This window comes from Ochotona princeps, chromosome 7, assembly GCF_030435755.1.
Source record: "Ochotona princeps isolate mOchPri1 chromosome 7, mOchPri1.hap1, whole genome shotgun sequence".
Taxonomy (NCBI): Eukaryota; Metazoa; Chordata; class Mammalia; order Lagomorpha; family Ochotonidae; genus Ochotona; species Ochotona princeps.
In genome coordinates, this window is record NC_080838.1 from 33,955,563 (window position 1) to 33,969,284 (window position 13,722).

A 13,722-nucleotide genomic window follows, 5' to 3' on the forward strand; every position below is an offset into this window, starting at 1 on the left:
AGGAACTAGGTGGGGGGAGGTAATTGGGGTGGGGATAAGGGAATATGGAACTGGATCATAAAATGATAATAATAATAGAATGTAAAAAAAAATGTAGGTTTCTGTGAACTGGTACATGAAGGAATGTTTTAAGGATTCTTCTGCAAGTTCATAAAATGTCTATAGTAACTAGATATCAGAAGACGATGAAATGAAATTTTTTGACACAGCCTAAATTTAATGAGCACTTTCTACAAACCAAGTACTCTATGCAAATATAGATATTTTGATTTTAATTTTCACAACTTCTATTATGAACAAATTACAGATGAGGGAATTGGGATTAAGAGAGATCACACAGCTTAACAATTAACTGATGTGAGGTTTGGAGGAGCTGCATCTGATCCAAAGTGAGATCTTAAATTTTCACCACTCCAGTGGTCCACATTCAGTTTCATCATTATTTTGACCACTGTATGGAAATATAGACTTAGTATCTAGTCTAATATTCAAGTTTCCTGGGTCAGCAGCAAGTCAAGTTCCCCTTGGCTAGTCAGGGCAACTGGGGTTGGAAGTAGGAGAAAAGGCTAGGGGCAGAGGAGACCAATGCTGAACAAAGTGACTGGAGCTGGAGGTACAAAGAGGGTGTGAGGCCCAATTAGACTACATGTCAATACCAAACTCACCAATGAACATGTCAATACCAATCTCACCAATGGGCGATGGGACATGACCAATCCAATCACCTGTGAATAATTCCATTAAATAAGCATAAATGACAGTGGGGACAGTTGTAATGGACTTGGTACAGGCATTCAGGGGAGGGCCTGGCTTCAGATCAGTATGCTTTGGATTCAAGATAATTGGCTGGATCCTAATGACATTTGATTTTTTAAGTTTCAACTGAAGTACTGCTAAGAAGCTAGAGAAAAATACTGAGCTGTCATAATATTTCATACAAAAGTATGTGAACCTCACATCAAGAATAACTTGAAAACTAGTTGGCTTTTCGTACCTTCAGCTGTGCATTTTCCATTATTTACAAACTTTGTCCCTGGATGAAGACATTCAAAACTCTTTAGGTGACAGTAAGACGGGTAGTTTTTGCCATTAGCTGCGCACACAGAGGTGCCATTCTTGGGGCATTGGTACGGGAGTTTACAGACACACGCTCCGTCAATGCATTTCTGCCATGGCTGGCAGAAGACTTTACTGCAGGAGAGATGTGTGTATTTTTTCATTAAGCATTTCTCCTCCACCAGATCCTCTGGAGATGCATCTGAGATTGGAGGGACCTAACAAACAAACAAGCAAACAATCACATTAACTTGACGTCAGACCACAGTCTTCTTTTTGAAGATGAGTAAGTGTCAGAAAAGAGCAAAACAGCACAAAACTGAACCACACCACAGTGCAGATGAGGCTGATGTGGTCTGGTGGTTTTAAGAATCAGATCCACATGGCTTCTAGGCTTGGCCTTGGGCAAGTATCTTTATCTGGTCAGTGAGGATGAAAGCTCATCTTTTGCTAGTCGAATGTAATGATTAGAAAGAATGTGTGTATGAAGGTTGGCAGGTCCTAGGCTTGCAGTTTATAAGAGCTGACATTAGACTGAGGTCAACATAAAATTCTACCTTTGAAGAAATCAGTGAATCTCAACAGCCATGTTAGGACATAACAACTTGGTGCTCAACAGTCTTATGGAATAATGTGATGGATGAAATTTGTTAATCCTATTTTTAAATACAGAGGCAGACATTTGATGCAATGGTTAAGATGCTGTTTGGAACATCTGTATCCCATATCAGAATGCTTGGGTGTAAATCCTATCTCCACTTCAGATTCCAGATTCCTGTCAAGCATACCCACGAGGCAGCAGGTTTTGGCTCAAATGTTTGGAGTCCATTATACCCCCATGGGAGATCCACACTGAGCTCTTGGTTCCTGGCTTTAGCTTGACTCAGACTTAGCTGTCGCAAGCATTTGGAGAGCAAACCACCATAGGGATGATTCCTCTCTGTCTCCATCTCTCTCCCTTTAAAATTAATAAGAATATGGGGCCCAGCGGCGTGGCCTAGCAGCTAAAGTCCTTGCCTTGAACGCACCAGCAGCCCATATGGGCGTCGGTTCTAATCCCAGCAGCTCCACTTCCTATCCAGTTCCCTGCTTGTGGCCTGGGACAGCAGTCGAGAACAGCCCAAAGCTTTGGGATCCTGCACCAGTGTGGGAGTTCCTGGTTCCCGGCTTCCGATCAGCACAGATCCGGCTGTTGTGCTCACTTAGGAAGTGAATCATCAGACGGAGGATCTTCCTCTCTGTCTCTCCTTCTCTGTATATCTGACTTTGTAATAAAAAATAAATAAATCTTTAAAACAAACAAAAAATTAATAAGACTAAAACTTAAATGCAAACCTGTTTATTAAACTTCCACTAAGCATGTAAAACATTGTTAAGATGAACATGAGACAGTCTTTATCTTTTAAGGTCTATTAAGGAATAAGCTGGAAACATATAGTAGCAAGGATAACAAGGCAGACAGATAAGTAATATTAACAGAGGTACAAACAGAATACAATGGTTCTGGAGAACCAGGGTGGTTGAGATTCTTTTAGTAGGATTATGCAAGACTTCATGGAGGTGGTAGCAAGTGAGCTACCCCCAGGAAGGATAGGTATATCTGCCAGAAGGCTATGATAGCAACACACAAGAAAAAGATGGTGCTGAGCTTATTTGGAGCTTTATACACCATCCCACCCCCACCATCAAACATATATAGCACTGGAGTATGCTTCAATTTGGGGTGACCAATGTCAGTAAAGTCAAGAGGGACAGGCAGCAAGAGTGGAGCTTGAGAATAGCTTAGAAAGACATTTGAACAAGTAAAAGCAGTAAAATTGAACAATTTGATCCCTTAAGGTAATGACAATGGGTTCCAGGCTTTGATGTTAAGGGGGAAAAAAAGAAGAAAAAAAATTTTTAAAAAAAAGAAGAAAATCTTTGATGTTGAGTGAATGATGCTGGACTATTTATTCCCCCAAGCCATCAGTATCAAAAAGATAATTTGGAATACAGAGTTATATATAGTGTCATTAATGATGAATATCTCCCTGTATACTTATGTACAGGATGATGCTTTGCGAGGTATTTTTTTCCAGCTATTATGCCATAAAGATAAAATAAAAAATCTAAAAAATAATGACATGTTAAAAATATGATATGTAAGCTTAAAATTTTATAGCGCATTTATTGATATATAAATGCATTTACTACTCTTAAATAAATATATTTGTGTATACTGGGAGCACAGAATATTGTTTTAGCAATTATTACCATAATCTCATCTACAAACACAGTTCCAGTGGTATGATCTGCTTCTGTTTGTGTACATAGCCTTTATTTTTTCCCCTTTGGTCATATCCTTGTTTGTAATGAAGTAACAATTATTTTTAGGTGGATGTGGTCTTTGTTTTCCAAGCAGGGGTACAATGAAACCATTTAGACAGATGGTCAGTCATGAGAAAACAAACAAGAAACAAGAGTTTTGTAGGTCTTGTCAACCTCAGTATACAGCTACTTTACTTTATCTCACTTTTGTCACCTTATTCATTTTGTATTTTCACCTTTACCTATAAACAAGGGGGAAAAAGATTAATTATGACCACATTGAGGAAAAATTACCACTTTCCCCTTTTGGGGGGGCATCCTTGGGAAGCCTCTTTTCTACTGCCCACCAGCTGAACAATCTTGGCTATATGACTATATTTTCCTTATCCAGTTTTCTCTTGTAAATTGGGGAAAATAAAAATAAAAATAATGTGTACACTGAGATTTTGTAGTGGCTTTAATATTATGACACTAACCAATGGATACAATTACTTTTCTGGAAAATACTGAGGAAACAAATGGATAAGATTCTGAAAGAATAGGCACTGTAAAATTTTGTTTTTCTTCTGGAAGTGATTAAAGCAGTTTTAACCAAGAGTTAATTTCACATCAAAAGTTTTTCCATTGGAATAGTTTTAGACCGTTTATGCCCTCAGTTATTTTAAAGTGGGTCTTCGCTAATAATTTTTTACACTAATTTTTCTCTCCTTGAAGCCGCCCATTTTTCATCACAATAGAGGCAGCATGATTTCTTGTATAGATCTATGTCCCAAACATACCAACATCCTAACCAGCAACCAATCTATTCAGGTGAAAAAACAGTGAAGGAGGTAATGTGGCTTGCATATGGTTTGTCTCCCAAAGGTTCCAGGAAGGGTGGTGAGGTGATGGAAGCTCACTCCATTATGGGATGTGGGTGTTCTAAGTGGTATCTTAACCCCTGTGCAAAATGCCCAGCCTGGCCTTATTTTACAAAACTTTCATTACCTCATCACCCTTGCTGAAATCTTTGGGAGACAAACCATATGCAAGTCACATCACCTCCTTCACTGTTTTTTGTCTTCTGAATATCTTGGCTGCGGGTGCATGTGTGTTTCTTCCCTCTGCCAATACGCCATTCAAATGAATAGATGTTTGACGCAAAAAAAGGAAGACAGTTGAAGAAAGTGGTGTTAGCAAGATGGAAGGGAAAAACATCCCAGTTGTCTACCAAAGGAATATCAGTTTAAAGATTTTGGATAAGAAAATTTTTTCTCATCCTGGTAGAACATGGATATAAGAAAAGATGGAGTTGAAAATGCAAATGAAAATTTCTCTTCACATATGCAACCCTCTCTCATATATCATAGAACCATAACAAGAAAAATAGCTTTTGCTTGTGGGGGAAATACAGAGTAAGGTTGCCCAGGAATCCTGTCATGAAGTATACCTTCTATCACAGTGACCTGGGCAGCAGGTCCACTCACAGACTACAGTGCCAAGTTCAGCAAGCCTACCGGCATAAGATAAAGAGGCAACATACCCACCCTACAGATACTGTCAGATGGCCTACCTAGAATCTATGACCAGGCTGAAGGGCTTTCCCTCCCAAGGCTAGACTGTAAAGGCTGGGAGAGGCAGCTGGCTCTTCAAAGGCGCAGATATCAATGCAGGCTGCAATGATCAGGAAGAATCAGGAAATAAGATACTAGAAAAGGAACAAATAAATGTGTGGTGAGTGATTGTAAAAAATGGAAGTTTATTGTCTGACACATAACTCAAAATAATAGCCATAAGGAAATCCAAGGAGCTACAAGGCAACAGAGACAGACAACTAAAAAAGACCATGGGAAAAATACATGAGTGAAATGAAAATTTAACAGGGATGGAAAACATAATTTAAAAAAAACATAGAGAAGTTCTTCAAGTATAGAAAGCAAAAACGAGTAAATGGGAAAATTAAATGCATAGTCTGAATATCATACTTATTAAGCAGAAAAGTCAGTGAACTAAAAATTTATATTAAATTATACAGAAGAACAAAAATAATAAAGAATTGAAAAGTTTAAGAAAAACACAAACATAAAACCTGATATCCATTTGCAAAGATGAAATTAGTCCTCCATATTATGCCATGCATAAAAATCAACTAAGAATGGATTTGAAGACTTAAAATCACAAACCTGAAACTATAAAACTCTAGATGAAGAGAGAGAGAAAGCTCCATGGTATGGTATTGGCAATGATTTCTTGAATATGATGATAAAAGCACAGGCCACAAAAGGAGAAAATCGACAAGTGAGATAATATCAAGTTAATAAATCTGCACAGTGAAGGATAAACTCAGCAAAATGAAAATGTAACACACAGATTGGGAGAAAATATTTGTAAACCATACACCTGATAAGCATGTTCATATTTAAGATGAATAGGGGAGTCATACAGTTCACAGCAAAGCTAAATAATTGTCTTGAAAGTGCACAAAGCTATGAGTAGATATTTCTCCAAATTCTTACAGGAAAAGTCTTCAACAAATTCATGGAAAATGTGTATTGTTAAAAAGGAGCATGGATTTCAAAATTTTCTTTTGCACCTAAATACATATCTGTTGATTCCATTTCTCTAAAAATTTCACAATTGGCCACAGAAACAGTGCTCACTATCACTAATTGTGAAGGAAACAAAAATCAAACCACTTGCCAGTCAGAATAGCTACTATCAAAATCACAAAAGTTGTTAGCAAGGATGTGGAGAAACCTCATATGTTTGTAAAAATGTACCTCGGTATATGTACCATGAGAATCAGTATGGAAGGTCCCCCAAAAATTAAAAAGTGGAGCTACCATATATATTCTCACTTTTGGGTTTATTTCCAAAAGAATTGAAATCAGAATGTCAAAAATGCACTCTCACGTTCATTGTTGCACTCCTCACTACAGATAACACATGAAAGAAACCTAAATATCCACCAACAGATGATATATACTAATACATGCAGTGGAACGTTACTCAGTCTTACGAGTAAATCCTGTCACTTGCCAATGCAGATGACCTGGAAGAAAACTAATCTAAATGAAATAAGCCAGACACAGAAAAACAAAAACTATATGATAGTACTTATGATAGGAACCTAGAATATTCAGATTCATGAAAATGCAGTGGAATGGGGGTTTCCAAGGACTGGAGGAGGGCAAGCTGGGAAGGTATAGGTCAAAAGTATATAGTTTCAGTCATGCAAAATGTACTATATAGCATGGTGTATATATTTAATACTGTATTGTGTGCTTAAAAATTTGCTAAGAGTAGACCTTTTGTTAAGAGTTATTTACACACACACACACACACACATAAGCAAGAGGAAATTTTTGGAGGTAAAAATTTGTTGCAGCATAGATTTTCCACAGCTGTGTACTTATATCCAAACTGAAGCTATAGACATTAAGTAGTACAGTTTATTACATGCAGCATAATTTAACATTTTTAAAATATGGTTGGTTTTAATTCTTTGTCTAGTTAAGTCCAAAATTTGTGCTTCCCCAGGGATGGCTTGTTAATATCTTTTCTGAATGGGCCCTACTCTCTCATTTCTTGGGCCTGCTTCTCAATTTTTGGTTGAAAACTAGACATTCTGGATATATAATAAGTAATTCCTTGAACTCACATTCCCTCAAAACCCATACTCTCTGCTCAGTTTCTTTTTGGTGCTTATTGTGCTTTTCTAACTCAAGTTGTTAGAAACTATAAATTTCTAAACTATTTTTGAAAAATATATTTTTAAAAAGTACATGTTTTATGAAGTCTGTTCAGCTTGTGTTCAGCTAGTCAGTCTTTAGACAGCTTTTTTTGAAAGAAAGAATAGGGTGGGTGGCAAGAGACAGACGGGAAAAAATAAGAGAAAAATAAACTTGCTATAGCAAAATTTCTGCCAGTCCGCAGATTGGTTCTGTCCTGGGGTACTTTTTCAAAATGGGCACATCCCATGTGCAATTCTAGCTTCTCCTCCTACACCTGCTACTTACATGCAGCCTAGAAATCAGCTAGAGAGTCACGCTTAGAACCCTCTCTGAAATATGCTGAGTGTCCTTCCCTGAACATGGGTCTGACTTCCTAAATTACTTACTAAATACAGGCACAACACCAAAAAAGTCAGACTCAGTAAGTTACACAGGAGGTCTTTACTTCAGCAAGGGAGGTGGTTGTGGGGAGAAGACTAAATACTTGGGGCATCTTTGGTTGCTTTTCCCAGGCAATCAGGAGGGAGCTGGATCAGAACTGAAGCATACATGCCGGATGCCAGCATCACAGGAAATGGCTACACAACAATGTCAGTCCCAAAGGGAAAGGGTAATTAAAAAAATTTTACTTGAAATTCAGACTTAGAGAAAATCTTCTATCCGCTGGGTCACTCTCCAAATGATTGCTACAGCCAGAACTGGGCCAGTCTAAAGCTGGGAAACAGGAGCTTTTCTGGGTCTCCTATGTGGGACCAAGAAGCCCAAGAACTTGGGTCACTCTCTGCTGCTTTCCCAGGCCATTAGTTGGTGGCTGGATTGGCAGCCAGAACACGAACTGGTGCTCACATGGGATGTTGGCACCACAGATGGAGGTTAGCTTGCTATGTCACAATACCAGCAACAGGGTAATTTTTATTCCCCAGGAAAAAGTTGTCTTCCGCTGGTTACAAAAACTTCCCCCTATTGTACACAGTTTACTTCATTTTGAAATCTTGTATGGTAAGATTATGTAAATATATTTATATTGTCTAATAATATATATTGTCTGATAAATATCATATAAAAATGATTACTTGGGCCCAGCGGCGTGGCCTAGCGTCTAAAGTCCTTGCCTTGAAAGCCCCGGGATCCCATATGGGTGCCGGTTCTAATCCCGGCAGCTCCACTTCCCATCCAGCTCCCTGCTTGTGGCCTGGGAAAGCAGTCAAGGACGGCCCAATGCATTGGGACACTGCACCCGCGTGGGAGACCCGGAAGAGGTTCCAGGTTCCCGGCATCGGATCGGCGCGCACCGGCCTGTTGCGGCTCACTTGGGGAGTGAATCATCGGACAGAAGATCTTCCTCTCTGTCTCTCCTCCTCTGTGTATATCTGGCTGTAATAAAATGAATAAATCTTTAAAAAAAAATGGTTACTCTTGGCAGTGAGATTAAAAAAAAAATTCACTTGTTGGGGTAGGTGTTACGGCATGGTGATTTAAGCCATAGCCTGAAACACCAGCATCCCAGATTGCAGCTGTGGTTTGTGTCCCAGGTGTTTTGCTCCTGGGTCAGCACCCTGAAAATGTATCTGAGAAAGTAGTGGAAGAAGGCCTGTGTATTGGGTCCCTGCAACCTACTTGGGAGAACTAGATGGAATTTTAGGTTCGTATTTTTGGCCTGGTCCAGCCCTGGCTGCTGCGGCCATTTGGGGAGTGAAACAGTGAATGAAGATTGATGTGTGTGCATGTCCCTCTCTCTGTAACTTTTAAATAAATATTTACAAAATTGTCATTCAGGAGTGGGTGACAGGGCCTTGGACTCTGTGTGTCTTGGCCATTCCCTGCTGTGATCCAGCCTGGCATGGAGCCATGAGGAAAAGCTCTACCTTCTTTGCATTTACCCTAAAACTGCAGAAAATGAACAAATTACAGGGATCTGCTTTGTTCAGTGATTGGGACTGTGTACTGCACCCAGGAGGAATGAAAACACCTGGACTCCGCCCTCCCCGCCAGGATCCTATATCTGGATGTGATGCTAGAGAACTATAGTGGCTTAACTTTCTGTAGGAATGACCAATAGAAATGCATGCTGCAGCAGAAGGAAAACAGACCAGAGCGAAGTCCTTGCAGACCAGGAGAACTTGGGTTCTGATTTGCTGGTGAAAAGAGGTCATCAACCCAGATTAAGGAAGAAGGTGGAATATTTGGACACAGATGATATGAGAGCTTGTGAATGTTCTTGTTTGATTGGGCTTTTGCTTGCTTGGTTAAATAGGAAGCAAGCTAACCAGCAAGAGAGGATGAGGGAATAATTACACGAAACTATACATAATTCTGATTTTAAAATCAGTTTTCTTTACATATTTGCCTCTACAAGCTGGTGGTAAGAAAAAAAAAAACCCAACAATTTTGGATCTTATCTCAAAGGGCTTTGACACCATAAATAGCGGCAATTACCAATCAATTCTAAACTGTCTTGAATACCCCTCAATCACACTACACTGTGTCAGTGTTTACTCCTCAGCATCCAGCAAACATGTACTCCAATCAGATGGATTTGTTCATCCGGAGGAGCCTGGTGCTTTGCTGACTTCTGTCATTTGTAGCACTTGTTGCCTTTCCAGGCCAGAAGAGCTGGAAAGTGCTATTCTATCTCACCATGGATCAAATCTAACTCATCATCATTGTTCCAGCAAAAATCCCACTTGGTCCATCATTTTTTCTTGACCTCTCAACAAGAAGTGATTTGTCTGACCATTAAAATTCTTTACCACATGGAATTTGTACAATTTTTTTTGGCAACGAAATCTTTATATGGGTTCTCATTTTATGACCCTTTGAATTTATAATATCATGAAAGCAGTATGCATACAATAAGAAAGTGAACTTTGAATTTTGATCTTTTCTAGGACTACTGATATGTGCTATGATTCTTCTCTGTGTGTGTGTGTCTGCGTGAGCATGGGCATACATGTCTCTCTCTCAATGCTAGGCAGCAGCAGGTAGCACCTCATGGTCAGCCACTGGATCGTAAGGAGAAACAACTGATACCTAAAAATGCTGTGTTGTCTATGCTTTTTAAGATACTGTGATTGAGTTTTCACATTACATCATTATCTCAGACTACCCATAACTTTCAGTACAGTAATAATGAATAACAGTGAATAAAGTATATTTAATACTTTATTATAAAATAGGCTTTTTGTTATTGATATTGTCCAACTGTAGGCTACTGGTAAATGATCTGAACATATTCAAGATAGGCCAGGCTTTTGAGATATGATGGTCTGTATGTTAGGTACATTAATTTCTGATTAAAATATACTTATGGGTTTTCTAGATGTAAAACCATTACAGGTTGAGCAGTACCTGAACTGTCTTTTAGCATTTGCTTCTGTGTTTTCAAACATAATTTTAATCTTATTATTTCTCCACTATCATATTCATATAACTTCTTAACAACTTTACTAAAAGGCCATTGAAGGAAGAGATCAATCTTGTGTTTCTAGTACTATGTCTTTCACAAAGAAGGAAACTAGCAAACGTTTATCATTACAAAATTTTGGTTCAGGTCAATGTCTAAGCACATATATAAGGATATAAAAAGACTATTTTCTTAACTTTTCCATCAATACATTAACATATTTTACACTGACCATATAAAAGCATGGCTGATAACAAAACTATGTGATAGTTCAGCCAAATGACATCTTTAAAATTTATCCTAGATTGCTATAATTTGTAAAATACTTAAAATACTTCACATAAAGATTAAATTACTTACTCTGCAAAGACTTAAGTGGCAGCACAAAAGTGACAGAAGAACATGAATAAACTTCATGTTAGAGGCATTCAGGGTCTGCGTCCTGCTGAGGACTCTTCCAGCTAGGAGGTAGTTTTTTGAAGTTTAATTTTTAACTTCTGAAAAAATATTTCAAAAGAGCAAACCTCCTAAAGAAGCTTGTACTTTTGAACTCTTCCAAGAACTTGACTCAAATTCCAAGTTTTACCGTAACTGAAACCAAATAGACCTTTTTGGTAAACAGCAGAGGGAGGCAATCAACAGGAGGTGCCTGATCAACCCCAGGAGACACTGATGTCCCCGGCAACAACTCTGCCTTTCTGGGAGATACAAAGTTACACTGCAAGCATACTTGTTATTCTTTTTTGTAAAATATTTTCCCCTGAAGGTTGAAGACTACAAGAAAACAACAATAAAAATGCAACATACTGAAGGCTGTACTAACTGCACACTCAAAACAAACAAAACCACCAGTTCCTTTACCATGCATTGGTTGTGCTGTAATCAAATTATATTCTCTAAGTACGAAAAGATTTTTTTCTTTTTTTCAGACAGAAAAAATTTATTTGTGAAGTGACCTGGTGAATGAGAAAAAGGAGAAGTAGGAGGAAGCACCTCCCGGAAATCCAGGAGATGGGATGTCTTTTGAAAAGAAAGGGCGTGGCACCCCCTACAGAAAACTTTCAAAAATAAGTATTCTTGCCCCAGTACCAACTATGGTGCAGGATTCACCGTTATGGATGAAAAAAATGCTGTCACTGTTTGGGTTCTCCAGAAGGAGGCTGGAAACAGAGTTTGGGATCATCAAGAGAGGGAACAGGCCTGACAGGCTGAGGTGAAGAGCAATGCAGGCTCCACAAAGGCTTTCTCTGCCCACGGGGAGCCCTGGAAAAAGCGTGACTTGTCTGGGTGTTCCTGGGTCCAGCGGAATTGGCTTGGGCATTATACAATTACCCGTGTGGGTTGCCCTTCAGTCAGTGCTCTGTAGGTGAGGTATATACCCTGAAAGATATGATAATTATCTGCTCACTCATCACAGCCAGGCAGCCAGGTATTCTTTGAGAAGGAATCTAGTAACTTCATCCCGGTATCTTTCCGAATCCACTGGCGCACCTTTTAGATCTGCTTCCCATATATAGTCCAAGAGAGGCTCCTTTGTCATTCTAATGGGTCTCTGTTCCTAAGAGGAAGTTAGCAGGGGAAACTTGCTCTTGCCATTGCTATTGATCTCCTCTTCTGATTCCCTATCCATTCTACAGTCTTTTCCCTTTGAGTTTTCACTTCTGGAGCTTGCTATGATGGTATTACTGACCAACTCCTCCAAGAGTTTTCTGAGCCCTGGTTATTCATTTCTCAGGCTAAGTGGCTGTTTCTATACCTTTATTGTCACAAGAGGCATTTCACACATCTTGCAGGTTCCACAAGATCTCCTTGCTGCTCTCCTTTGGTAACAGCTGTTCTGATTCATCTGTAATGATCAGCATAAACTGTCAAGACAGTGACAAGTGGGGGGGTCGACACTGTGGCCTGGCTTAGGGTTAAGTGCTTGCGAAGCTGGCATACTTTATCAGCATGCCGGTTCCACTGCCAATCCATCTCCCTGTTAATGTGCCTGGGAAAGCAGCAGAAACTGATCCAACAATTGGGTCCCCACCACTCATGTGAAAGACCAGGATAGGAGTTGTTCTTAGCTTTGACCTGATTATTGTGGCCATTATGGGAATAAACTAGCACAAAGAAGCTTTTTCTTTCTGTGACACTCTGCCATAAATAAATAAATTAATTAAATGTAGATGACTCCTCTTTTCTCCTAGACCTTAGCTCAGAACTCAATAGGAGAAAGTATAGTCCTTTGTGGACTAAGACTTGTAATCCTGCAGAATCTATAGTTATGGGGATGGGCAGCACAAAGTCTCCAGTTGGTCACTGGAAGGGTTAGCAGGTATGGTCATTCCTCACTCTATCCTGTGCTTTCTAGACCCATGTATTCTTCCTACTGGGGATGTGGTACTATTTGAAGGTCTAATTCCTGGTATATGTTGATTCTCAGAGGGCAGCACCCCATCCTCACAGAAGATTGTCTTCATTATTTCAGCTCCACATTCATCATCCATGCTAATCTATCAGGGCAGGGACCAGTCATGCAAAAGTTGTGCCTCAAAAGGAATATAATTCTCAGCTTCAGATGGCACGGCCATGCTCCACAGCCTCAGGGTCTTGTACTATGGTTCTACTGCTAGGTCTTCCTGAAACACCACACACATTTTCTCCATCATGGACACTTCCAATACTATATGGTCTGCTAGGTCACTGCAGAAGTCTTTCCTGCTCCAGATATTGGGGCTGCATGCTTCAGTACGGAATTTTTTTTTTGTTTGTTTGGTTTTTTTTAGAGAGATGTTCAAATTTCTTTCTTTTTTCTTTTTTTTTAATTATTTATTATTTTTAATTCCTTAATTACATTGTATTATGTGACACAGTTTCATAGATACTTGGGTTCTCCCCACCCCTCCCCATACCTTCCCATCATGGTGGATTCCTCCACCTTGTTGCATAACCACAGCTCAAGTTCAGTTGAGATTCCCCCATTGCAAACGTATACCAAACATAGAGTCCAGCATCTTATTGTCCAGTCAAGTTCAACGGCTTCTTAGGTATATCCTCTCTGGTCTGAAGACAGAGCCAGCAGAGTATCATCCCAGTCAATTGAAAGCTCCAACATACCATCAGCAAAAATTTACATCATTATGGAATTAATTGACATAGTAATGAGTAACCAATATGTTAAAAGTAAATGCGAGTTCCCAGCCACCTTCTGTGACCACCTCATTGACATTTCAATTTTAGTTTATATACAACATATAA

At 39.3% G+C, this 13,722-nt stretch overlaps 1 protein-coding gene across 1 annotated transcript in view; it reads right to left on the reverse strand.

Annotated features, from left to right (window-relative positions):
- CFI (complement factor I) overlaps positions 1-11,092 on the reverse strand; it is a 34,745-nt gene extending 23,653 nt beyond the window's left edge. The window contains exons 1-2 of the mRNA XM_058666690.1: positions 10,840-11,092; positions 995-1,274 (exon numbers count right to left, since the gene is read on the reverse strand). Of these exons, the coding sequence (XP_058522673.1) occupies positions 995-1,274; positions 10,840-10,896 (337 nt within the window). The 5' untranslated portion in view covers positions 10,897-11,092. The remainder of the gene's footprint in view (positions 1-994; positions 1,275-10,839) is intronic.
- Between the last annotated feature and the right edge of the window lie 2,630 nt (positions 11,093-13,722).